This window comes from Balaenoptera ricei, chromosome 7 (genome assembly GCF_028023285.1).
Source record: "Balaenoptera ricei isolate mBalRic1 chromosome 7, mBalRic1.hap2, whole genome shotgun sequence".
Lineage (NCBI taxonomy): Eukaryota > Metazoa > Chordata > Mammalia > Artiodactyla > Balaenopteridae > Balaenoptera > Balaenoptera ricei.
The window spans coordinates 44,947,042-44,972,830 of record NC_082645.1 but is presented as its reverse complement, the minus strand read 5'-3'; the positions used below and the strand labels follow the sequence as shown (position 1 = coordinate 44,972,830).

Below are 25,789 nucleotides of genomic sequence, written 5' to 3'. Positions count from 1 at the left end.
GGAAAACAGTAGAGTAACTCCAATCATAAGTTTGAAAAGACTTAATCCATTACCAATGAAGCAAACTTCTCCAATACATTGAAGCAGACATCTAAGAAGGCTTAACTAACATTCCTGACTGATAAATTGGGTGACTAACCAACATTTCTGACTGCTAAGTTGGTTGACTAACCGTCCCAGTTTGCTCAGAGTTCCTGGTTAAACAATGAAAGCCTCATGCCCCAGAAAACCTTTCAGTTTCAGGCCAATGGAGATAGTTGGTCATCCTACTTCATGCCTCAATATTTAGGCATTAATTTTTTAAAGTCCCTGGAAAAACGTCTATAACAGCCTATCAAAAGAAAACGATAAACTAGGATTTTATTTAGGAATTGTTCATAAAAAATTGCCTTATATTAAAAAAGACTCTATGGTTCTCAAAAATTTGAGTTTTATTTTGACTCAAATTATTGAAAAGGTATCCCTAAAAGAGAAAACAACCACAATTAAGAAATAATAAATATTAAAAAATATATATAATCATAGATGTTACTTGGAGGAGGGTAGTTTGAGATTTCCAATATATAGCGATCCACGGGTCATGGACTTTTACTTGATAAGGTAAGTCTTCTGAAACACCAGCAATTACTTTAAAAGGTAATAGCAATCTGGGCAGGAATAGGGAAACCAGAGAGGTAAACAAGACATACCTGATTTAGGTCCTGACTACAACAGATACAAGGAGCTCACAGGCTAATGATTCAGAACCTGCAATAAGGAAGGATGAAGAAAATTTCCAACGGTCAGGAGAGAGCTAGCTCATTTGCAGTAACACTAGGGGTTTGCCGATCACTATCTTCCGGAGGATCATTAAAGTGTAACGACTAATTACAACTCATAAAGCTAAATATTGTAGGATCATTCATAGAGGAAAATTGTAGGCACATCTCAATTATTCACAAGCTGAGCTTCTGCTCTGTGATTTACTCATTAGGAAATTTCCAACTGTTTTTTCACTAGTCAGGAGAAGAGTCAGCGGCTTGTTCGTGCTTTTATTTATTTTTCTCAATTTATCTTTTTGTTTCTCTGGGTGTCTCAGCTTCTTCTAAGTAGCCTGCAGAATTTCAATGGAGAGGACCCTGGAGCACTTTTTCCCATTCTTGTTTAATTATAAGTAACTGTTTTGGAACCAGAGGCCTTTTTCATTACTTTCAACAGTCACATAGTTGCCTGAGTCAGACAATTTCATGCAGGACCCAATTATCTCTGGTCTGGCCTACTGTAACAGCTAACACCTGGTCTGTCTCTGGTCTCAGCCCCCTCAATCCATCCTCCACTTGCAGCCAGAGGGATCTTTGAATCTTACAAATACGATCATGGTATTCTCCTGCTTCAAGTCCTTCAAGGGCTTTATCGCTTGTAGGATTAGGTTCAAACCATGCCTCAAGGATAGGCTCATCTCCAGCCAATTCCCCTCTGCCTGTCCTCTACTCAGACCATACCAAATGATTTGACTCCTCTAACAAAATGAATTCTCATTTGCTGTCCCTTGGGCCAGAACACCCAGCTCTCCTTACCCTCTGTATGACCTTCTCCTTCACCTCATGCTGTGTCCTCTGCCGGGGGGCGGGGGGCTTTCTCAGACTCCTTAAGAACAAATCCATCCGGGACCACTACTCTAGGCCTATACTGTAGCGTGACATAACATCTGTTTGAGCACATATTGCTAACACTCAGTTTAGCTCAACTTCTTTCTCCCTTTGGACTGTGGGCTTCCTCCTTAATCATCTTTGTACTATATTACACCTACTATAATACGGATAATCAACAAGCATTTGTTGATCAATTTCCTATAAGAAAACAATTTATGACTTAGAAAGCAAGCTTATAAAAAGAGAGCAACTCTATTAAAATCAGTTTAAAATAACAACAAACAGATCAGAAGTGTTTACTGGTATCTACTACTTTCTGCAACCTATGATATACATTTAAAAAAAATACAGCCTCAAAACAAAGTCCTCAGTCAATCTTGGCAGTTTACAGTTTATCTGGAGATGTAATAAAGCACATAAGAAATGAATGTGAAAAAATTATACATGTATATATAAAGAAATTATTTTAATAATAGTAGACAGACTATTAGGGACAGGGTTTTTCAAAATAATGTGCTAATTTTATAAGCAATTTATGCAAGTAATAAATTGGAAGCAAAATGAGCAATAGTGACTGAGAATTCATGAAATAAAATTCATAGCCAATAGATACCATAATTTCAACCTTGCTAGTAATCAAAAAGAATAAAATAATGTCAAATAGACAAAAATGAACCCAATTATAATATCCATTGTTGGCAAGGGTATGAGGAAATAGGCACCTTCATAGCCAGTTGTAAATTGGTACCAACTTTCTGTATAGCAACCCTGAAATAGATATTAAAGACCAACAGATGTATATGTCCCTTTACCTAGGAATTCCATCTTTAGGAATTTATATAAAATAGTAAAGTTGGTGGTAAATAAATTTAAACTATGGACTATAGAGTATCTCATTAAAAAGGAAATGCCTAAAAATTCCAGACAAGAGATAGGTAATAAAAATTAAGACAGATACATAATTGGCATACAATAAAGCCATTAAGATGAATGGTGTAGAACTGTAATTTGACATGAAAGAGGTTAAAAAGATATTATACAATAAAGCAAGTTATAAAACAGTACATGTAGCATAATATAACAATATATCTGAATACAGACACCTGAAAGGTTAATGACCAATACATTAACGGTATAGTAGCTGAAAATAAGAGTAAGGTTTTTATTTTGCATATTTGTATTTTTAAATTTTTTTCTATAATGAGCATGTATTTAATAGCCCCTTCATAGTAAAAAACAGTGTTTTAAATAAGTGATTAAAGGAAAGCACATGGACTAAAGTGCCCAGAGAAGACTGAACAAATATGGCAGTTCTTATGCCATGTAAGAGAAGACAGAAATGCTATCCTAGGTGGTGAAAATGGTATTATCGCAGGCATGGGAATCAACAGTGAGCCCCAGTGTATGGATATTACAGTAAGCAGGGCAGCCTAACTGTCTCAGGAAGGAACACATGCATTTTGACTGGCAGTCATCAGGGATTTTTGAGCGCAGGTATATCATGATAGTAGTGTTGTAAGCACATTCACCAGGTGAACATTCAGTAGTGCACAATCTGCATGTAAGCAGATACTAAATCCATTCCCGAGACAACTACTGTGATTTAGAAGTACTATCATGTGAACTTTCAGAGGAAGAGCTGAATTACAGAGACACCACTAACAGAGAGCAGAAGCCAGGTACCTGCTCCCTTGGAGCATTTACAACTGCTGAACCTCTACCTGAAATCCCCTTCAAAGCAAAGGGATTCGTTTTACTCAGGATACTTTGGTTGGGCTTAAATGTCACCTTCTCATTGCAGCCTACCCTGACTTCCCTACACTCCCAAACCCTCTTGCCTTGCTTTACTTTTTTTTCCATAGCACCTATTTTCTAACACTCTAAATGAGGCACTTCCTCATTTTGCTGTCTGATTTCCATATATGATTATAAATACCCACAAGAACAGGAATTGTGTCTTGTTAACTAATGTGTCCCCAGGGTCTAGAATACTGTTTAGCCTGTAATAGGTGCTCAACAGATATTGTGGAATGAACAACTTAATTGGATGTAAAAAAGAAAGAAAAGGGGAGGAGGTCTTCGACAAAAGAGCCATGATTAATAGGGACAAACTTTCCAGACGAGGATGTAATTTGAGGGTAAGATGATTACTTGGTATTTAGACAAGTTGACTCTGAATTAAAATAGTGACATCCAAGTGGACAAATGTCCTGGAAATTGATGGCATATATAAAGCCACAGCAGGTGAGAGATTTCATAGCTGGAGATAAAAGAAATAATGGACTTGTGCATACTTTGTGGGTTCATTTTTAAAAATCGAGTGTCTAGATTCAAGAGGAAAGAAGTCAAGGGCAGAGATCCAGGAAAAATTTATAAGAGGGAGCCATGCAGGGTATAAGGAACAACTGGAAAATAAAAATTAGAAGAAACAGAAAAAGAGGGAGAGGTAGAATGTGGTGTCTCTGAATCCCAGAAAGAACCTTGAGTATAAAGGAATAAATAACCGGATTACGTTTTTCATGAAGAAAGACCTGGACATGTTTGAGAACAAAGAGAGTCAAAGGGATTTTAGGTATTAGGTATAGTAAGTCTTGGCGCTTGAGTCACAGGTAATAAACATGACGGTAAAGCAGGTGCTTTTGGAGAAGAATAAAGACATTTTCCTCACAGACACCAGCAAAGAAAAAGGGGAGACAACCATGAGAATAGGATAAAGAGAGTAAAAAAAAATGTATACAAATTGAAGTGTCACATTCTTTTTGATAAACTAGGTGGAGAGTAGTAGGCCTAGGAAGGGATAGGACAGCTGGGACTGGGGGCATGGAAGGAGAGAAAAGGTCTAAAATAGATCCCATGGGGAGAGAGCCTGGAAGTGCAGAAAAGACAATTAAGAAGACTGCCAAATAGCAGCAGAGAGCAGATTGAAGTTTGAAAGCATCGAGTTCTAATGAGCCAAATCTGCAATGCTGTTTGCCTCTAGCAGTGCTCTCCCCCCTGGGAGAATCAGCAAAGAGAGCAACAGTTAGAGGTAACCTATGTTTAGAAATTTGCTACGTGAGCCAAGAAGCAAAGGTTATTCATGAAGAGGCAAATGCTGTGTTCCTTGTTGGAAGTGAAAGTCCAACTCATTTGAAGCAAAGAAGGCAACAATCCCTGAACCTGATCACTGAGGAGTATTGCCAAGGAAGTGGGGAAAGTAATTATTGCGAGTCCTGAGCTGGAAGCTGAAACTTTCAAGGAAATGAGAAAGCTTCTAATTTTTCATCCCCCTCCTCAACACCACTATCACTCCCGCTGAGACTACAGGAAGGGAAGAAGCAAAAACTAAATGAGATCAGAAGATTCTCATTAGAGGACCGCAGCAAAGTGAGCAATTATGTGCCTGTCTTGGGGGCTGGGGACCGTGTGGGTAGTACTGTTAATACGAAAAAGTGGTAACAGTCTAAAGTTTTATGCATTCCCTAGGCATTGGGGTCACTGGGTTTTAAATAAACTACATGCAATCCACTAGGGGAAAAAATGTGTGTTTTATTTTGTTATATAGAGTTTGAGATTACTAAATTATTACTCTAGCATGTAAATGCAGGCTTTGCTTTTGAATCGAATCCCAGCACTCGCTGTTGATGCGATGCAATCATCTGTAGTGCAGAGGTGCACCCACACCTCACCCCCGACCTCTCGAACTTCTCCTCACCCCACTCTCCACATTGTTCACTATGCTCCAACCACCACCGCCTTCTTTTAGTTCCTGGAATCAATCAGGTTGGTTCCCGACTCAGGACCCTTGAACCAGCTGTTTCTCAGCCTCTGCTGTGTTCTCCCTCCAGACAGGCCCAGGAGGTCCTTCTCGACAGGCAGGTCTCCGCTTAGGTGTCACCTTCTCAGAGAGACCTTTCCTAACCGTCAACCTAAGCCTGGGATGCACTCTTTGTTCCATAACCTTGTTTTGTTTTGGTTTTTATTCCTGACACATTATTATGTGATAATACCTTGCTTATTTATTTTTTTGTTTTGTTTCGCAGTTTTCCTCCTCCAGTTAGAATATAACTTTCATAAGGAAAGGGATTCTGCCTGTCTTGGTCACCACTATATTGCCAGTATTTCAAATATTTCCAGGCACACAGCATACATTCAGTTACTTGTCTAGTGAATGAATGAATGATTAAAAAAAACTTGGTGTTTTAATGTTAAATATGATGATGGAAAGTTACATTGTTGAGTAAACATTTAGTCACAAGCCTGTATAACAAAGAACACTGGAGCTAAAATGGTATTATTGATGTCTCAAAACATCACAAAAGATCATATTTGTCTTATTCCAAGCAATAAATATTATGAGAAAGTATTGTGAATGGGAAGATAAAGGAGGAAACATCCTGAAAAATGAATCTAAATAAATCTCAGTATAACTTTAAATGATCATATGGACATAAGAATGTTTATGTTATTTTTACCAGACTCAGGGAGGTCAGAAAATATAGACAGATTTTTCAGAGTTTGAAAAATGTGTGCTTTAATCAGTTAGGGCATATACACAAACAAAATGTCAGATAAATTTTCCACAAAATAAATTCTAAAAATTATGAGTAATGTTTTTGCTGTTATTCTTGCTATATTAAATCTAGAAAACAGGCTTAGTTAAGAGGTTAAGAGGAGGCAGGCTTTAATCTTTTCTCCATAAAAGGCAATCTCTAAATAAGAAATTCAGTCTCCAGTCAAGTTTTCACATTTTCTGTGGAAACTAGTCTCTGCCAGTTCATAATTTTAAAAAAAAAAGGGGGGGGAGAGGGCAGAAAATGGTAAAATGAAATCTACAGTCCTAATGAATAATTTAATGTTACGAACTCCAAATGACTTTATGTAGAATATCATTTACTAACCATGATCCTCTGAAATCTGATGAAGACACATCAGTTAAGTCAAGAATACATAGGTGTATTTTAAAAACAACCTGATTCAATATTCCCTTAAGATGCCTATGTAGAAGTCAAAAATCAAAAAAATAAATAATGAATAAGGAAGCCTCAGACAAATCCAAATTGAGAGACATTCTACAAAATACCTGGCCTGTACTGTTCAAGTACATCAAGGTCAAGAACACAAAGTAAGGCTGAGGAACTATTTCATCATGAGACTGAGAAGACAAGTAAACAAATGAGGGCATAATCCTTAAATTGACGTTGAACCAGGAAAAAAGGGCTGTGATAGAAACTACTAGGACAACTGATAAAATGGGAAGGTAGACTATGAGCTAAATAATAGCACTGTGTCTTTGTTTAATATCCTGATTTTTTCTTAATTGCACTGTGATTTTATAGAAAAATTTTCTCATTCTTAAGAAATACACACTAACCAGAGATAAGTAGGAGAAATGGTTGGATGGATGGATAGATAGATTGATAGACAGAACTAGTGAAAGATTTCTAAGACTGTCAAGTGAAACAGAAACTTCACTCGTGGCAGTGATTAGAATAATAATAAGCAATTAATAAACTATAACCAGCTGTGTCAAAGATAGAACCATATGCTATAAAAATAAATCAATAAAAACATCTGCTGTTTAAGCTCTAACAATATATTATTACTTCAATAAATGAGACAAATAAAAACTAAAATTTAAATGTAAAGATTTCTTGAACTAGAAGCCTTTATAAATTGGCTTCATTATTTATCAATATATGATATTTTAGAAATATACTATGACATCAATTCAATTTTAAGTTAAAAAACTGGAGAATTTAAACCATGAAATTGTCCACAGAAATCAAATCCCAGATATAGATTGATGAATTAAGTATTTACTCACTGTCTTCAAAATCCTTAAATTTTAAAGTGAAGCACTAATGATAATAAAATAATAGTAATACAACAGGTAGCTTCAAGGTGGTTATTATATCATTCTCCTTTTAGAGAGATGGGAAAAAAAGTTTACGGAGATTAAGTATCTTGCCCAAATTTCAAATCAGTGTTACGTAACAGATGGATAAGATTACAATGGCTTGCCTCCCCCTGCTCCTTGGACAAAGCTTTATATCAAGGTGGGAGATTCTTTCATTATGTAACGTCTCCCACCTTGATATAAGGCTTGAATGTATCTATGCCATTGCCGATGTTACTTTCAATGCCATAGTTTTTACATAATAACTAGCACTTTAAGATTATTAGAATGATATTGTTAGAAAAAAATTAAAAGCTAAAGTATTTCTTGCTTTCTCACTACTTGTAGCAAGGGTAAAACTCAAGATAGATAGATATAATTATGTAAATATTCCATTATTAGTCTCAAGCATTCAGCAGGTTCCAAACCAACTGGCAATGCTTAGGTCCCAAATAATATACTCTGATTTATTGTTTCTTTCCTTTGCCAACCTTATTCTCCTCAGAGAGTAGCAAACTGTGGGTATTGCAGCATAGCAACGCTATATCACATCCTAAGAAGTAACATACTGCACATCGCTATACCAAAGCCGAAAAAGAAGAAAATTTCTTTTCAAAAAATTTTTGGTCAAGGTTCAGCTGGGGAAATCTACTGACCCACTTTGAAATTAAAGTGCTACTTTAGTGTGGCTCGCGCCCGCGTGCGCGCACACACACACACACACACACACAGGGAATTTTCCACTGAGGTTGCATATAGTAGCATATCAAAGCTCTATCAATGACACCCGAATCACCATCCCTAAGGCAAGAATATGCATGCTGAGTTCAGGCTGCTCACTAATTACCCTGAATTTATTTTAACCTTAAATCTTTTAAAAAATATATGATTATAGGAAATCCAAGTCTGCAGTTAAACTAGAACATCATAATCATTTCTAGGAGTCATCTCAGTTTCCTTTTCTTTTTTTTTTTTTGCAGTAAGTATTTCTGAGTTAACATTACAAATGCAATCATTACAACAGTAAATCTTCATTTTCAAAGCAGTATCAACTTAATGTTACAAAGAAATAACAGACAAGTCATTACTTTCATTATTGCGAGCTGAGACATTTAGCCCAAACCATGATAGGTATTGTTCATATAATATAATGTTATTATGGAATAAAGAAACTTCATGACATATCTATGTTTTTACTCACCAGTTGTTTCCACAATGCCTTCTAGGATGACGACAATCTCGAATTGTTCACTTTGCATGCTTCGCTGGGATAGGTCATAAAAGGGGCTTTTGGCATCAATCACGTGGCAAATCGTGAGGGGGGAAACAAGAAAAAGTTGATCTGCCCCTGTACTAAAACCTACATCCAGTTCAAGTTGATCAAGGGGAAGGAACTCACCCTCAGGTGTCTGCCGAGACTAGACAAGCACACAGAAAAAGAGAAGAAATCACCACTTGTACTGAAATTTGCAAGGCAGCCCAACAGTAATTTACATCATTGCCAACATTCTGCACTATCAATCATCTGCAACAAAATCCAAACAAATCATTATGCAGCTATGTTCTAGCAAATGGGCCGAAATCCCACATAGCTCATGTGGAACATACATGCATTATTTATAATACACGACTTACTATAATTACCAGTCCCTAACTCATGAGCTTTGGAGAAATGCCTGCTCCAACAATGGCTGTTAACACAAACTGTGGAACTAAGTGTATATGTGCTACTGCTTGACATAAATCACTAAATGATAATGCACTATACGCCAGATGTTTTTTCCTCCCAAAGCAAATAAGTAGGCAATTCTTACAGAGTTTGTTAAAGCTAAAAAAGGTTGATCATAATTTAAAAACAGATTTATTGCATTATTACAAAGCAAACATAATAATTTATTTTTCCAGGACCTTTGAAAAGTAACAGATAGATAGAAACTACAATAGAATAGTGAAGATGTTATCATATTGAATAATGTTATGTACACAACAGCTCACATAATAAAAATAAAGGCAGATGCTGTTAACTTGTGGCTTTCAAACTACTAGTAATAAACTGCATTAAAGTTATTTCTCTATTTATTTTATGAATTGTAAAATTAGTGAAAATTTGTGCTCAACTGAATTTCTTTAAATCAAAATGCAGTTTAAAAAATCTGTATTAGACAAACTTGTAGTTTACTAAAACTTTCATATGGCAGTGGCACTCAGTATCAGTATAAATCACTGTAAAGCTTAATTCAACAAACTGCTTGCATGCTAAAAAAAATTAAATGTGATTATTAACAATTAACAAACCATGAAAATAAACTTATCTTTCTTTTCTATTCATTTTTCATGTATGTTACTTATAAGGATCACGATAAGCAAATATTCAAGTTTATATGATAATGCTGGTAAAATAAAAGCTGGGTTAACAAAATCAGGGTGGAGGGAGGCTTGCTGCCGGTTGAATGGGGTTTGGAAGAATCCAATATATCTTAAGAGACTCTTTGCAAAGCAAATTTAATAAACAAAACAGACTCTGCAACACTGGTCTGTCCAATGAATCGGTAGATTGAAGACAAAATCCTTACTTTCAGAGTTCCCGGAAAGACACTGGCTTTGTAAACGAGCCTGAAAACACTGAAAAATATGGTTTAGTAAGCTGTCCTCCACAGCAAAACAAAACCAAGAGTTCCAAGTTGGTGGCAAATTGTTACCGCAGCAATTGCAGAGTCTCAAAAGCAGAACTAGTCAATTAGAGAGGCTACTTTGTAATTAGTGATACTCAGGAGTTTTATTTGTGTAGAAAAAAAGTCCAATGAAAATATTGAGACTATTTTTCTTCTCTGCCTTATTACTAGTTGATTAAAAATTTAAAAAGAAGAAGAAAATGATTACTGACAAGAAAAAAAAAAAAAACATGGAAAAACCTGATGGTGCAAAAATAAAAACAGCAGCTCTAACAACCAATGTTGGAGAAAACTAGTCATCTCTAAGCCAGTAGAATTCATTTATCTTTCTGTATATATTCTCAAATTGGTAAAATACAGATGAGACCAGCATCTTTGCAAATACACAGTTGTATAACATGTATTGATTAATGTAACAAAATAAAAGTCAAACACAAAACAAAAATAAATAAAAACAAAAATCCTGGGTCATTGTTCTCTCACCTACTAAGAAACAGGTGCTATATAAACACAAGGTGGTATTCTGACATTTATAATTAATGATCAGAATTTGGGTCATTTTACCAACTATTCTAAGCTCTGCTTTTTCTGCATGAAATAAAAATGTTCAAAAACATAATTTTTAAACTCAGTTTCCCATTTATTTTAAAATAATTTCCCCCAAAGAAGATATATTTTTCTAATTTTTATATACGTACACCAAGGCTAAAATTCATCTCCCTTACTTATATATTTGTTATTTATACTTGCACCTCATTCTTAGAGTAGCCTTTAGCTTCTATATCCTCTGCTCATTCAATAACCCATGAAAAGAAGTGGCCTAGAAACAGATAGGTTATCAGGAGAATGCCAACCTAGAATAAGAAATATTTTATTTTTAGCAAAGCAGTTAATTCATATGTAGGTAATTTAGACTTAAATATGCATGAATCTGTTCCATTAACGTCCATAACGTTCCAGACTCCACGTTATCTTCCGATTTTAAAAATGTGTTCCATATACTCAAAATTATGCCTATACTCCTTCCCAAATGCTTTATATCCTATCCAAGTCTTGGCAGAAACAAAGTTGACAACTGCACCTATTTTGTGATACTATGGGGAAAGCAGTACTTCATTTCTTTGAAAGATGTTTTCCACACTTATATCTTTTTCCGATAAGTGAAATTCCCTACATATTCTCTGATAATTATTTTCCAGTGGATAAATTTAATCTTACTTTAAATGACTCTGAGGTACTACATATATCCACAATCTTATCTTTCACTTCTTCTTCCTTTTTGTTAGCCCAACAGATATTTCAACTATCAATATGCTTACCTCCCTGATTTTTGTTTGCTTCTCTGACTCTGTAATAGACTGGGAAGCCTATTACTCACTGTGAGTTAAAGAGAAAGCTTTTCTGTTTAGAGGAGTGAAGGGTGTTTGGCAGGTGCCTGGAGCACTGGAATTGTTTGAAGTCTGAGCTCCTGGGCAGAGCAAGGTTATCTTATCAATACTCAGCCAAATACGATGTTCCAGAACCTGACATATATCTACCAAATACACTTGCAGAAGCATGCACATTCTACTCTAGGTTTACAAGGAATTCCAATCTAGGCTTTTCTAATTCTGGGGCAATTCCAGAGATTTTTCTGGAACAAGGGGGGAAAAGAAGCCTATGTTAGTTATAGTCTCTCAACTTGTGTAAGTGGAGTTAGAGAACTTTTGTTCAAGGAACTGTAACACATACATAAAAGATACAAAGGAAAAAGAGGAGTTATGGATGTGCCTTTATAAAATTAAACTGTGATCTGTACCTTGAGTATGTAATAAATCAGTAGCAATGATATTTCATCCATTTCTAGTTCTCTTATTTAGATACCAATTACCATATTTCACCCAGAAATTTTGATAATAGGCAGAAAAAAATGTAGTTAAAAACCAATTTAACCTTTATTTATTATGTCATCTTAAGAATTATGATAAAAGAAGAAATCTTTCATTAGTAGAGCAGTTTGCCCCTGGTCTACATTATCTCCTCTGGTTCTATAAGACTCCTAATTCCAAAAGGGAACACAGAGCCATGATCTTTTCCTGGATAATACATAAATAGATACGGTCGAGATCAACAACAATTCTAAACAATTGTTTAAGGTGAAGAGTGATGCAATAAATTATTAAAATTTCTAAGGTTGACTTTACTTGATGAAATAATCATTTAGAATCTTGAAACTATTGAATAAATAAGTGGGGAAAAGGCGGAAGGGAAAACAGTTCATGGAAAATTGGTAATTCTTAAAAATTTAGAACATAATTTGAAAACACTAGCACTTGAGAATAACTTAACATACAACTTTTATTATCAATTGTATGAAATATTTTGGGGAAGGAAATAAAGATTTTTCTGCCATTTTAAAGACTTTCTGGTCGGTTGCATTATAGTAAATTCTGAGAGTTAAGACAAAAATCAAGGAACTCTAAGGCATAAAGTTTGTTTAAATTTATTGTCCAAAAACATTATAAGTAGAACCTCCTGGATTTTTTGAAATGATTGTGTGCAATTTAGATTTTGGCAATAATGTCTAAGTTATTCTTTGTAATAAAGATATTGCTATTGAAATGTAGTATTTCTATTACACACACTTTAATTATATGCCACATGGATATATGTCTAGAACTTAAGGTTTGTGCCTCATTTTATAGTCACATGTACTAATTTCAAAGAAGCAGCTAATGTCAAATGACTTTGAACTCCCTTAGGGACCAAAAAGGCCTGCAAGATAATAAATTACAACTTCTGACTACAGGTGGAAAAGGAATCAAAAGTCACAGATGCCTGGAAGGGATTATTATCATCATGTACTTTACAGACAAATAGCTTTCTTATTACAGATAAAGGACTGTAGCGTATGTATCCAAAGACAAAGACACACACACACACACACACACACACACACACACACACCGCTCTGGGATACACATTTAGAACTGCCCTTGGCGTAAGTAGATCCACATTTCGCTATCCTCCTTCTGGGAGATTTGTGATCAGTTGCCCACATTCATTCAGCAGGGACACACTTCACCAATACAATCAATCTCTTTGCTGCCTTTCTCCCATCTCTCCAACCCATTACTGTGTTCTAATTATAGCCATTGTGCTCTTTCCTAGCTCGGAGGGAAGCTAGGGGAATTTTGAAAAAAAAAAAAATTAATCTCTCACATCTGACTTGAGATGTACTTCCATAATATTCTAAGGCGTGATCCACTCCCCACCACTTTTCACACGTACCTACTGGAAAAGGTAATGAGGGCCAGTGGTCCAGAAAGGAAAAGAAGGAAAATGTAGTTGAAGACAGAGAGGGCAGCCCTTCTTGCCTCCCACTTCCCCACCATTTTATCTGTAATGTCACTTCTCCTCTTTAAATGTGCAATGTGTGTGTGTGTGTGTGTGTGTGTGTGTTGAATATATGCTGAAGTCAGAAAGAAAATTACATGCAATGAGGTTAGAGTACTATGTGGAATCTAAAATTTGGAAATGAGCCAAAAGCAGGTACCAGGATAAAGAACAACAATGCCTTGTGACTCAAAGCATTTCTGGCAATGATTTTGGGACTCAGACCAAAATTAAAGTCAGGCAGAAGAAAGTGTGAACCTAGAATTTCATCTGGACTTTCTACAGTTGTACATTTCTTTTGACTTCTTATAAATTTATTTATTTATTTTTGGCTGCTTTGGGTCTTCGTTGCTGGGCACGGGCTTTCTCTAGTTGCGGCAAGCGAGGGCTACTCCTCGGTGCGGTGCGCGGGCTTCTCGTTGCAGTGGCTTCTCTTGTTGCGGAGCACGGGCTCTAGACACGCAGGTTTCAGTAGTTGAGACACGCGGGCTCAGTAATTGTGGCTCGTGGGCTCTAGAGTGCAGGCTCAGTAGTTGTGGCACATGGGCTTAGTTGCTCTGCGGCATGTGGGATCTTCCTGGACCAGGGCTCGAACCTGTGTCCCCTGCATTGGCAGGAGGATTCTTAACCACTGTGCCACCAGGGAACTCCCCTCTTTTGACTCCTTAAGTTTGAAATTCCATCAATCCTCAGGTGGAAAAAAATATGACCAACGTCAAGCCTAAAATAAAGATTTTTAATGCTAAGCCAATTATCCCATAAAAATATGTTCACTTTTATGAAAAGAAAGTAACTTATAGATGGAATGTAATTTATCTTGTAATAAATTTTGTGAGGCTTCTGTACCATTTAAATGAAAGAACAGCTTTATAATTCCTTGAGGACTTTTTATGGAATTTATAATAACTGTGGACAGGATTTGCAACCCTACTTGCACATTCCCCTCCTACTCACCAAACACCCTCAAATCCACCATGTGCTTTTTCCTGCTTCTCTTCATCATTTGTTCTTACCTACTACTGTTTATTTTTGGGTCTTTATGTCCTTATTTCTGTTCACACTGTATTCCCCTGAGCACAAGCCACCCTGTCTTTTTCAGGAACCATATGAAAAATAAAAAACAAAACAAACAAAACAACATATTACTACTATTTAAAAGAAGAATAGTAATCACAGTCTTTAAAAAGAACCCAAGTTCTATACCTATTACAGAATTATTGTACTTGTGTCAGAGAAAGCAAAGCTAGACTACATAGAAACTGTACTTTTTTTTTTTTTAAAGACATAATAAACCCACCTAAAAAAACCCACTGACCATTACAAGATCTAGCCCCAAGAGTTCTGGGGTACTCAGTCTTAGACTCCTTGAATCTTTTTACTAACCACTTGTATGATGTTCGGAAGAAGAGTTTTTTAATAGATATTCACTTGTGAATTAATTTTTTCAAGGAGATAACTAATGATCTCAAGATTAAAACGAAGTGCAAATTGACCAAGACCAATTGGAGAGAAGAGTCAGTCATACAAAATAGGGTCATATAGAGTCAAAACCATAATTGCATTAAAGTGCAAGGTATGGAAAGAAGACAAACTAATAAATATATGAAAAAAATCAGGAATCAAGTGGTCCAGGAATCACTGTGGTGAAAAGATTAACAAAATATTAAGGTATATGAAGGGAATGACGAGCTTGTTAGTTTTGCAGATGCAATTTTGGTTTTTATTGCATCTGCACTGGATCACATTCATATGAGGAAACTAGATAGCATCCAATTTTGAGTATCCATATAAATGGAGAATAGAAAAGATGAGTATAAAAATAATGTATGTGATATATTAGAAGATAACTGGGCATCATTACCTTTCATTAGGTGAAAGTTAAGGGTTGCATAGCTGACATCCTAGGAAAGGAAGACGATGACTATATGCCATGAATAAAAATATGAAGATATAAAATTATACTTCTATGAGAAAAATTTATCCTTACCTCTTAATTTCAAAATATGGATCTAACAATAATTGATTTTATGTTTACTTTATGTAAATAAGGTTTGACTGAGTGTCTACATATATATATACACACACATATGTATACATGTAACTGTGATGGCTTCTGGATAATAAGTGTGCAAATTCTTGAATAATGTATCAAAAAGTTTAAATCTTTCCCTAATAAGATGGAAATCTAGGCCAGTCAACCATTAGTATTAGATTTGTAGGAAGGGGTGAGATTTCCAAATCCTTTAAACCCAACACTGAATTACAGGGTCCAATGTATCAACCATTAGTCTCAACTCCTTAATCCAGGCATTTTTATTAAAATTTTAAACTGGATGTTGTATTAACTTAACATGACCATGCTATTCATTAGTTCCTATATTTTAGGTTAAAAAAAAAGACAACTAAAATAAATTGAAAATTCAAATAAAACATCAACATGGGGATGAAAAGAGGAAAAGAGAAAGAACATTCATCTTAAAAGAGCTTTCTATAGTTGTATTCATAATAACTATAAATTTTAAAGAATAACTTCCAATTATATTCTTAAATTTTTATGTAATCTGCTTTCTTTTTTTCTAAGTAGAAAAAGGACTGATCGCTCCAGGCATTAAGTTGGAAAATCTATAATTAAATATTGAAATAAATTTCAGTATTTGCAAGCTTGGAAGACAGGAATAGAGTTGAAATAAAATTTGCTTTCATATAAGTTAACAACAATTAAAAATTAGAGAAGTTATAAGAGAAAAACTTCCATCAAGACACAGAATTCAAAAAAAAAAAAGAAAATGCACAGAAAACTTCACAGTAGCAAGGATTAGAAAGCCATACGCATGTTCTTACTTTTCTATTCTTTACAAGAATAGAAGTGCTTTAAATCATCAAATATAATTCTTATATTAATACTGATAAATAAGCTTTTATTCAGCAAATAAGAAAACAGCAATAGAAAAATATAAATGAAATTAAATTAGGTAATAGGAAGAACTCATATAGACTCTAATTACTATTATTAAATATTATGGTTTTGCTGCCTTAAAATTCTATGTATTTCTCTGTATTAAAGATACATAAATTTTACATTTAAAATGTCAAACATGGGTTAAGAGAAGAAACTGAATATGTGTAATAATATTTAGTAAGGATGTATAAGACCAATATCAAAATACTACTGCTTTAAGATCTTGGTATAGCTTCTCTTTAAAAATATAGTTGGCTGTTTTGGGTCACTTCATCTCAGTCCCTAAAAGAAAATGAGAGTCACTTATTAAAGGCAAATCTTCCCTCTAATTTTGCTGAATGTTATTAGTTTCCTAATAAAACATGGCTCCTTTTAAATGAAGTCTAAGGACATGACAAGAGCTATGAGAATTCATTTTAATCACCATGGCTACAGGACAAATCAACTTCAAGCAAACTCCAGTAACTGGTTGGATGAAGAGCTGCCACTGATCAACCCTCTCCCCTCACAAAAAAAGCAGGACAGAATTGCACCATAATTTTGTTTAAATATAAATTGACTCCACATGCCAATTATTTTTACTTTTAGCACTGACATCTTCCCAACAAATCAAAAGTAAATAATTTTATAAGAACATTATACATATTGTTTTAATTAGATGTTTTTATCACCTTGTGTTAATATAGCACCTTGCTCCAAGTTTGCCAACAATGGAAATCTTTTTTTTGTTTGATCAGGACACTCCTTGTGGTATATGTGGTACTTGCATAAAAATCACTATCAGTGTCCTGAACCAGTGTAGACACTGGGTGCTTCAGATTCACTACAACTTTGTAAAAAAACAAAAACAAAAAACAAAACCTACTATGTAGATTAATTCTAATTATTTCTGACTATTAAAATAAAATCTGATAGTCTAAAAACATCTAAATATGTTTCCTCAAAAAGATATTTGTTTTAATAAATGTATTTATATGTTTGAAAAACTAGAGAACAGCAATAACTGACCTTTAAAGTCTAATTTTAAGTTTCCAATACACCAATCAAGATGATAAACTACTCCTCAGTAAAAATCTCAAAGTGACACATGAACATGGATTCCACGCCAGAGACTTTTGCACTACATTTACAAAGTGTTGCTGGTAGGCCTAACCTAAAAAGAGAGGTTATATATCTTGTTCTATTCATAGAAATAGGCACATACAACAAACACCCCTGCAACAAACATGTCTACAACATGTTTAGCCTGATCCAAACAACTCAGTTCAAATGTGGTCCATAGCATGATATACTAAGTTAAATTAAAACAAAAAAAAAATTACATGCAGCCCATTGGAGTTAATTATAAAGAATATGATCTACTCAAATTATTTATTCACAATTATCTTAATTAACATATACAGCAGAACCAGGTTGAAAATTTTCCAGTAAGCTATACACAATTAGTTTGTTTACTGTCTGTAGCATAGTAAATATGTATATGATGTGGAGTGACAGCACAACTGAGCTGCTTTAAGTCCAACACTATACTGAGCAAGATGGTCAAGAATAATTAGGGTAAGACCTTGTAAATGAGTAATGAAAATGACACAAGAGCCAAATTTTTTTTAAAGCACATTGGACCACTTTTAACTACCATATAAACTGAGGCTGTGTAAAACGATAAAGACCTGTAGAGTAAAATTGAAATCTCAAAGGCAAAATCTCAACTTAAATATTTCAGATTTTCATTTTATTAATGCTGAGTTCTGAATGGGGCTATGGTTTTTCCATGCAATCTCAGATAAATTTTTAAGACTGTATTGAGGTCATCTTTTCAATTTATGAACATTTGAAAACTATCTAAGGCAAATCCCTCAAAAAGATGGATTGTAAATAACACATAGAGAACTGGGCTTGTATCCCTCATTCCCAGACTCTAATTGGGTGAGTGATTAGAGTGGGCTTCTCTTCTTGTTTGTAGTGGTGCCCTCTAACGACTAGATGGGCCTTGCTTTAATAATCACTCCATGAGCAATTTCTTTTAGCATTTACACTGCTGATGGTAGGAAGCAATCTTCTTTAATGGATGCTGAAAAGCTTCAAGTGAAATCTGTAATTGACAAAGGCTTCATAGAAACAGGCAATTAAGAATAAAATTAATAAGAGACTCTACAGGAAAAGCACTCACGCTTTCACAGAATATTTCTCTAGGAAAATATTTGGTAAAAATAAAACTTGAAAACAACCAGGTGTTGTTTTTCCACTTTATAAACTGCTTCTCTGGTTTGGGTACTTGTTAAAAAATGATGACCACAGATAGAGTTAGAATCAATGTTCTTGGGTCTGAAGGAATAATCCACCTGCTAAATACTACTAGGGGGAAAAAAAAGAAATTATGAAAAAGAAAGAAAGAAAAGCCCTAAGTGAAAATTAAAGCAATCTCAGCACCTTTTTCTTCAAACTCAAAGCTGTTCAGTTTTAATACTTCAAGTTTACTGGAGTAGCCTATTGACAACAACTCAAAAGCTCTCTAAAGAGCAAAGCAGCAAGGGTAGGAAGGAGAACAGGGCACTCGTGTAGCTCAGAGGTCCAGGAGCCTCCAGAAAGTGACACAAATACATCCGATGAATATAAATAAGAATAAAATAAAATAAATAAGAGCACGAGAGTGGGTGGGAAAAGAACAGAACCGTCGGTTGTACTCTCTTTGCCCAGTCCCCCACCCCCTCCCCAGCTCCCAAACAAGGAAGTTTACCTGGGGCGTTAGGCAAGACTTGGAGCCTGAGGGTGGCTCTCAGGTGAGTTAATTCCCGGGTTTGCGGGCTGGCAGTCGCCAGGTGGGGAGGGGGCGGGTAGCACTTACTTTGAGCAGCTTACAGCGGATCTGCGCGGAGACCATATGGCTGTTGCGCAGGTTGCCCACTCGGAACATGAGCGTGAGTTTTCCGTCCCTCATAGAGATCACCGCGTGCTCACTAAACATCAGGGTCTCCGCGCGCTTCTTGGGCTGGGACATCTTGATGAACATGCAGCCTATGAGGAAGGCGTCCACGATGGAGCCGAGAATAGACTGAAAGAGGAAGAGGATGATGCCCTCGGGGCACTTGTCGGTGATGTAGCGGTAGCCATAGCCGATGGTGGCCTCGGTCTCGATGAAGAAGAGGAAGGCCGAAGGGAAGTTATAGACATTGGCCACGCAGGGCGTGTAGTTGCCGACGTGGGCTTTGTTCAGGTCGCCCCGAGTGTAGGCAATCACCCACCACATGGACGCCATGAAGAGCCAGGCCACGGTGTAGGTGAGAATGAAGATGAAGAGGTTCCAGCGCCACTTGAGGTCCACCAGGGTGGTGAAGAGGTCCGAGAGGTAGCGGCTCGTCTCACTGCCCAGGTTGCCGTGCTGGACATTGCACCGGCCGTTCTTGTCCACGAACCGCTGTCGCTTCTTCTTGGGCACAAGCTGCTGCTGCGGGCCCTGGCCCGGCCCCTGGGGCTGCAAGCCCGAGCCGCTGGACGAGGTCGTCACTACCTGGTAATCGTCCCCAAATTTCCTTCGGAGTGCAGACATAATACGGAGGGGCGAGCCAGATTCAAACGCGAAGCGAAGGCGCAGGAGCCGAGCGCTGCAAACCAGCACCAATGAGGAGGTGGGAGCGGGAGAGAAAGGGGGGACGAACGCCGGCGTGCCTGGGGCGGGGGGCGCACCCGGCAGGTAGCTGCGGTCTCTGCCCCCCCGCAGACGCCTCTCCTCCCCTGGGACGGAGGCTTTCTCTCCACGCTGAGTCTTAAAACAAAAAAAGTGTGCTCCCACACTCAAGGCAGGAGGGCTGCAAGGACCAGGAACCCGAGCGCAAATGTGCCCCCAAGCTTTTCGAGGCCTCTCTTTTCTTCCCTCACCACCGGCATCCCGGGGGCCCCCTCTTGCTTTCCCGCAGCCCTCCTGACTATCCTGCAGCGCTCCCAAACTGACTGTTTTAAGATTGATGAGTTGACAAGCGAGTTCCACCCCACCTGCCAACTCGCCGGGCTGCCGAAGCGGCGCTACCTGCTCGGACCAGACCCTCCCCCCCTCCCCGCCGCTCCCCGGTCTCCCGCCCCGCGGGACGGCTCCCGGCTCCCTCCGGCGCTCCCGCCTCCTATCTCTTGGCCCAAATCCCGCCCAAAGGCATGTCTGCCGGGCACGGGTACAGCAGCCCCTACCCGCGCCCTCCGGGCTCAGAGTCCCCGCTCCGGAGTCCGGAGACGCGTCCGCCTGCCGTCCGCGGGCCGCTGAGTTTCCGCGGGCGCCACCGGGGCCCTCAGGCCGCCCCCGAGCGCTGCAGAGACGCGGCGGTGCGCTAAAGCCGAGCACTCACCCAAGGCGAGAGCGCAGGAGGCGGCGCGGCCGGCGGCAGCGGCAGCCTGGCCTCGCACTCTGCCCTGAAGGCGGTTTTCCTCGCCCCTACTTTTCCTGGGGCACCACGACGGGCGCCAACGCCGGTCCCCCAAGCTCCGCACCTTCCTGAGGGCACCGCGCTGCCCCCCACCGGAAGGATCCTGGCGCGCCGGGCACAGAACGACTTGGGAGCGGGACTCGAGGGTTCCTTGGCGCCGTGCTCTCCCAGCAGGCGACAGCGGTGCAGCTGTAGGGGGTTTGAGCCTCGGGATGCGGGGCAGACTTCTCAGGTGAAATACCAGCTCCGCTCCAGCTTTTCCTCTGCTTCACGGTTCCTGCCTTGTCCTCGCCCCCTCCTCGGTGCCCCCACTCCCTGTCCGCGTCTCTGTGGCCCCGGTTAGCTGAAGCGAGGCTCGAGCAGGGGGCGGCGGGAGAGCGCTGTGTGTGTTGGTGCCTGTGAGCCGCTGCAGAGCCGCGCTAGCCCCGCCTGTCCCTGCCTTCCTCCACTGTTTCACCAGCCTGAATTGCACCTCCGCGCCTCAGTTGAGCCTGCAGCGTCTGGCAGCTCAGGAAAAAGCGAGCCCCTCCAATGAGAAGCGACTCTAAATCTGCTCCCAAAGGAACTCTCCTTCCTCGCCCCCCTGCATCAGGCAGAAAGCCCCCAGGAAGCAGCAAATGTGCTCTTTGAAAGGAGAGAAGTACAATATGCCTCTCTAACTAGGGCTCTCGTGTAAACGGATGCCTGGGTTTGAGGATGCATCATAAATAGGCATCCCGACTGGCTTCGAGATAAGCCTGTTCAGAACTCAGAGTTGCAAGTAGCGGAGGGGGCTCAAGATGGGAACAGAAAGGAGGGGAGGCACTCCTAGGAAAGCTCACGGTCCTCCCTGAAAATGGCTATTAGAAAGACTTGCAATGTCCGGAGTTAATATGTGGCTGTAATTGAGGGAACAAGGCTGGATTGTAATGGCCCAGGCCTGGCAGTTAACTTAATGGAGGGGCAAAGTGCAGAAACAGCTAATATAGTGCCCATGCGTAAACATCAGCTTATTTACCACATTTCATGTTTGTTCTAAGATGCTATGGTCTCCTATGGCATATTCCATTCAGTCCAAACACATAAAATTGAATTTGTTGGAAAATTATCAAATCACGGGGTTATGAAAGCAAGGGGCTGCTGTAAGACTCCCAGGCAAAGGAAAATAAGTACATAATCATTCTGCCAATTCTCTGCCAACAGGTGCTCCCTTCTAATTCTCTATCTCTAAACCTTAGTGCAGGTAAGCCCTGCACCTTGTCAGCCATAAATAGAGGACTCTTTCACTGTCCTTTGGTTAAAACGCCTATCCCAGGTTACAGACATCTCCTGCGGGCTCCCTGATAAGAGGTCAGTGACTGTGATTCTTTAGGATTACATAAGAAGGGAAAGTGACACTGTGGGAAGCAGAAACTGCTCTGGGCCTGGATCATAAGACCTGGTTGAGTTCTGGCCCTGCCATTTACAAACTGTGTGACCCTGAGCAAGTTGCTAAACATCTTTGACCCCCAGCTTTCTACTCTGAAAAATTGGGAGTTTGAATATTTTCCCAAAGTTGGTACCTGAAAAAAAGAGAATGAATGTGGTTTTATTAACTCCTTTTGCTGCGAAGGATGTCATAGACTGGGCTGTAAAATTGCAACAAGGCCAAGAGATGAGGAATGAGTGTTTGGAGTTGGCCCCAAGTTGGGAACTAACACATATTCTCCTCTTATCTCTGACTACTCTCCCCCTAATCATGATGCCTTTGTCAGGCTGGCTTCTTTTAATTCCTGAAACCCACTGAGGCATAATCGCCATCCTTGGACCTTTGCCTATCTGTGTTCTCTTTCTGGAACGTTCTTGCCCTGGCACTCCACGTTGCTGGCTTCTTCAGTCATTCAGCTCAGCCTGAATGCGTCCTCCTAAAGGAGCCCCTTCACTAGCTTTCCAGGTACCCCCTACCATATCATCTTAGTTCATCTTCATGACACTTCTTTTTCTAGCCACTATTTTCTTCATTTGTTTGTTGTTTCTCTCCCCCTCCAACAGAGTCTTAGAATAGAAGAGCAAGGACCTTGTCTCCAACACCTAGAACACTGTCACATACCAGGTCCACAATAAGTATTTGCTGGATCAATAACATATACCCATATAGATATGTCACTAGAAACCCCACATGCATTGAGTAATGCAGAATTAAAAGTCATCACTAGGGCTTCCCTGGTGGCGCAGTGGTTGAGAATCTGCCTGCCAATGCAGGGGACACGGGTTCGAGCCCTGGTCTGGGAAGATCCCACATGCCGCGGAGCGACTAGGCCCGTGAGCCACAATTGCTGAACCTGCGCGTCTGGAGCCTGTGCTCCGCAACAAGAGAGGCCACGATAGTGAGAGGCCCACGCACTGCGATGAAGAGTGGCCCCAATTGCCGCAACTAGAGAAAGCCCTCGCACAGAAACGAAGACCCAATACAGCCATAAATAAATAAATAAAATTTTTTTTAAAAAAGTCATCACTAAATCAGGTCACTTAAATAAGTTAATATAAAAGAGCATGTAAATTAAAACAAAGTAATCCTCCCTGTGCTTGTTAGCTTTAGAACTGATATTCTATCAGTTGCCAAATCCTTTTGATTGCCCCACTGCAATATCTCTCTTTTAAAAATGGTACTAACTTTCTTCAAATCCCCATTTCATTTTAGACCCAAAGTCAGATGATGTTGTTGCCTTTAGTCTTTTACTCCTTCAAACTGTCCTAGGTAGTATTACTAGATCTGTCTCCTTAAAATCGTATATGTTAAGCAGTGGCATGGAAACTAAAGAGCTCTCTGATAGTTTCATTTAATTATTTCATTTCCAAGCTTTTAAACATTCCCACTTTTTAAAAAACACTTTTCTATGAAAAACCTTTGCCATTTCCCAACAACTAAATTTATAAACAAATAATTTTATACTTCAAGAGACATGGTCTCGTCTAGAGGCTAGAAGGGGGAAATAACTTGCTGACTGTCACAGACTTAATAAGTGGAAACTTTGAGATTTGAACCCAAAACAATGAATCTCCAGAACCTAGTTGTTCTGCTATCTCTTCCCAGGTGCCTAGAAAGGAGTCTAGGATTCTTGCTCCATAGCCAGGGTCTCCCTCCACTCCACCACGTTTCTCATACAGGTTGAGATCTAAGGTCCACCAGAATATAGCCTAACCTATCTTTCCAAAATTATCTCCTACCTTCCCTTTAATGTGGGCTCTGATCCAGCCAACTTTGATTGTTAGCAATTCCCCAAACATTAACTGCATTTGCTCAACTGCAGTCCTGTCACTTAAGTATTCTTTCTCTATCCCTGCAAAGTCCAAATTACTATCTCTAATGTACACACAAGAGAAGGGAAAAATTCCTTCAGCTTTTACTCCAAGTGCTATCTCCCCCACATTTACCTTATCCTCCCACTAGCCGTAATCCATCCCTTCTCTGAATCCTCATTCCCCTAGATTTGCAATGTGGTTTTTACTTTCTAGCCTGTATTTGAGCTCAGAATTTACCAAGATTTCCCCTATAAAATAGTAAGCACCCTGAGCATCCACCTATTACTATTTTGATACCATCTAGCACTCCAGCTACCCAACCTGGCCTTGCATATGATAAATATTTAATACGTTTTTAGAGAGAACTAAAATTTACTGAGCCTACTTTAATGTACCAGGCAACTTACTTGGAGCTTTACAGTTAGTATTCCCATGACATAGCTAGCAAGATGGTAGAGCAGGGATTCCAAAACATGTCTGCCCATTTTCAAGGTCTCTCTTCTTTGAGAGAAAGAGTATTGCCTGATAAGTTAAAGATTTTTCAGGATGCCATCATGTCACACTTGAAACGTGACTGAGCCTTTGGCCTATTTGTGACCTTGAGTCCAACTCCTTGAAAATGTTTAAAGATGAACCAAACGCATCTTCCTCTGTCAGGACAGCTGCTTCCATAATGAGGTTCTGGGTGGCAGCCAGCCCCACGGTGCTGAGGCCAGGCGGGATGTGTAAGGAACGGATGACAGAAGGCCACCTAATCAGGTGCTGTCTGATGAACTGAAGTGAAACATTGTGAAGAGAATGGGTCAAAGGAAGGAGAGGCACACAATTTCAGCCAAGACCACAAAGCCAGAACAACCTGGAAAATAGAACTACAGAATACACAATACACATTTGGAGTCTAACATTTATAGATAGGGTGGTAGATTGTAAACAAACTACCGTGCAGTTCTTGGCCGGGGCGGTGGTGGGGTGGAGGGGAGATCAAAGCTATATTTAACAACAAACTCAGTTCTAAACAAGCTGCATATTTATTCTTCCCAGAAATGTTTCTGGCAATGTCTTATTTGCTGTGTCCAAAATTAGTAATAACACAAATAACTGTAACTTTAAAAATGAAGGATATGATTCTGTGTTTTAATACTGAAAAAGCATGACTTTGCACATACACTCACCCTATTATATAACAGAACAGTGTGGAGAAAAGAGTAGATTTAATGTAAAAGAAAAAAAACCTCTGCCCCTGAGAAGTCCAAATTCTAAAAATGACTTAATCTGCCAACAGTGAAAAAAGCAAAGCTTTGAACATCTCAGGATACCTGGAGTCCATCTCCTCGTCATTCACTTATTGCCACTGTGACTCCCACCACGAAATAGTCCACGTGGCCAGAAATATTAATTACTCCCGGGTGAAAAGGGTATTATATTTAATACTCCTTTACTCCTAATCCTACCATTCTCCAAAGTCCGGTGAAGAGATGGGCAGACTTGGGATCTGAAGGTCTTACGCTCCAAAAGGTGACACATTCCCATTACCACCATAAGCTCTGCTATATCTGGGAAGAGGTCACTCTTTGAAATTCTGCATGCAATTTTGGGCAATA

The 25,789-nt window shown here is 38.8% G+C and overlaps 1 protein-coding gene across 2 annotated transcripts in view; it reads right to left on the bottom strand.

Annotated features, from left to right (window-relative positions):
• KCNJ3 (potassium inwardly rectifying channel subfamily J member 3) overlaps window positions 1-20,326 on the bottom strand; it is a 170,982-nt gene extending 150,656 nt beyond the window's left edge. Inside the window, exons 1-2 of one of the 2 annotated variants that reach the window (XM_059927141.1) lie at window positions 19,361-20,326; window positions 8,711-8,927 (exon numbers count right to left, since the gene is read on the bottom strand). In XM_059927141.1, coding sequence (XP_059783124.1) covers window positions 8,711-8,927; window positions 19,361-20,062 — 919 coding nt within the window. In that variant the 5' untranslated portion in view covers window positions 20,063-20,326. Of the gene's footprint in view, window positions 1-8,710; window positions 8,928-16,728; window positions 16,798-19,360 lie in introns of those variants that run through there. The other variant, XM_059927143.1, reaches the window with a different exon arrangement.
• Window positions 20,327-25,789: the final 5,463 nt, after the last annotated feature.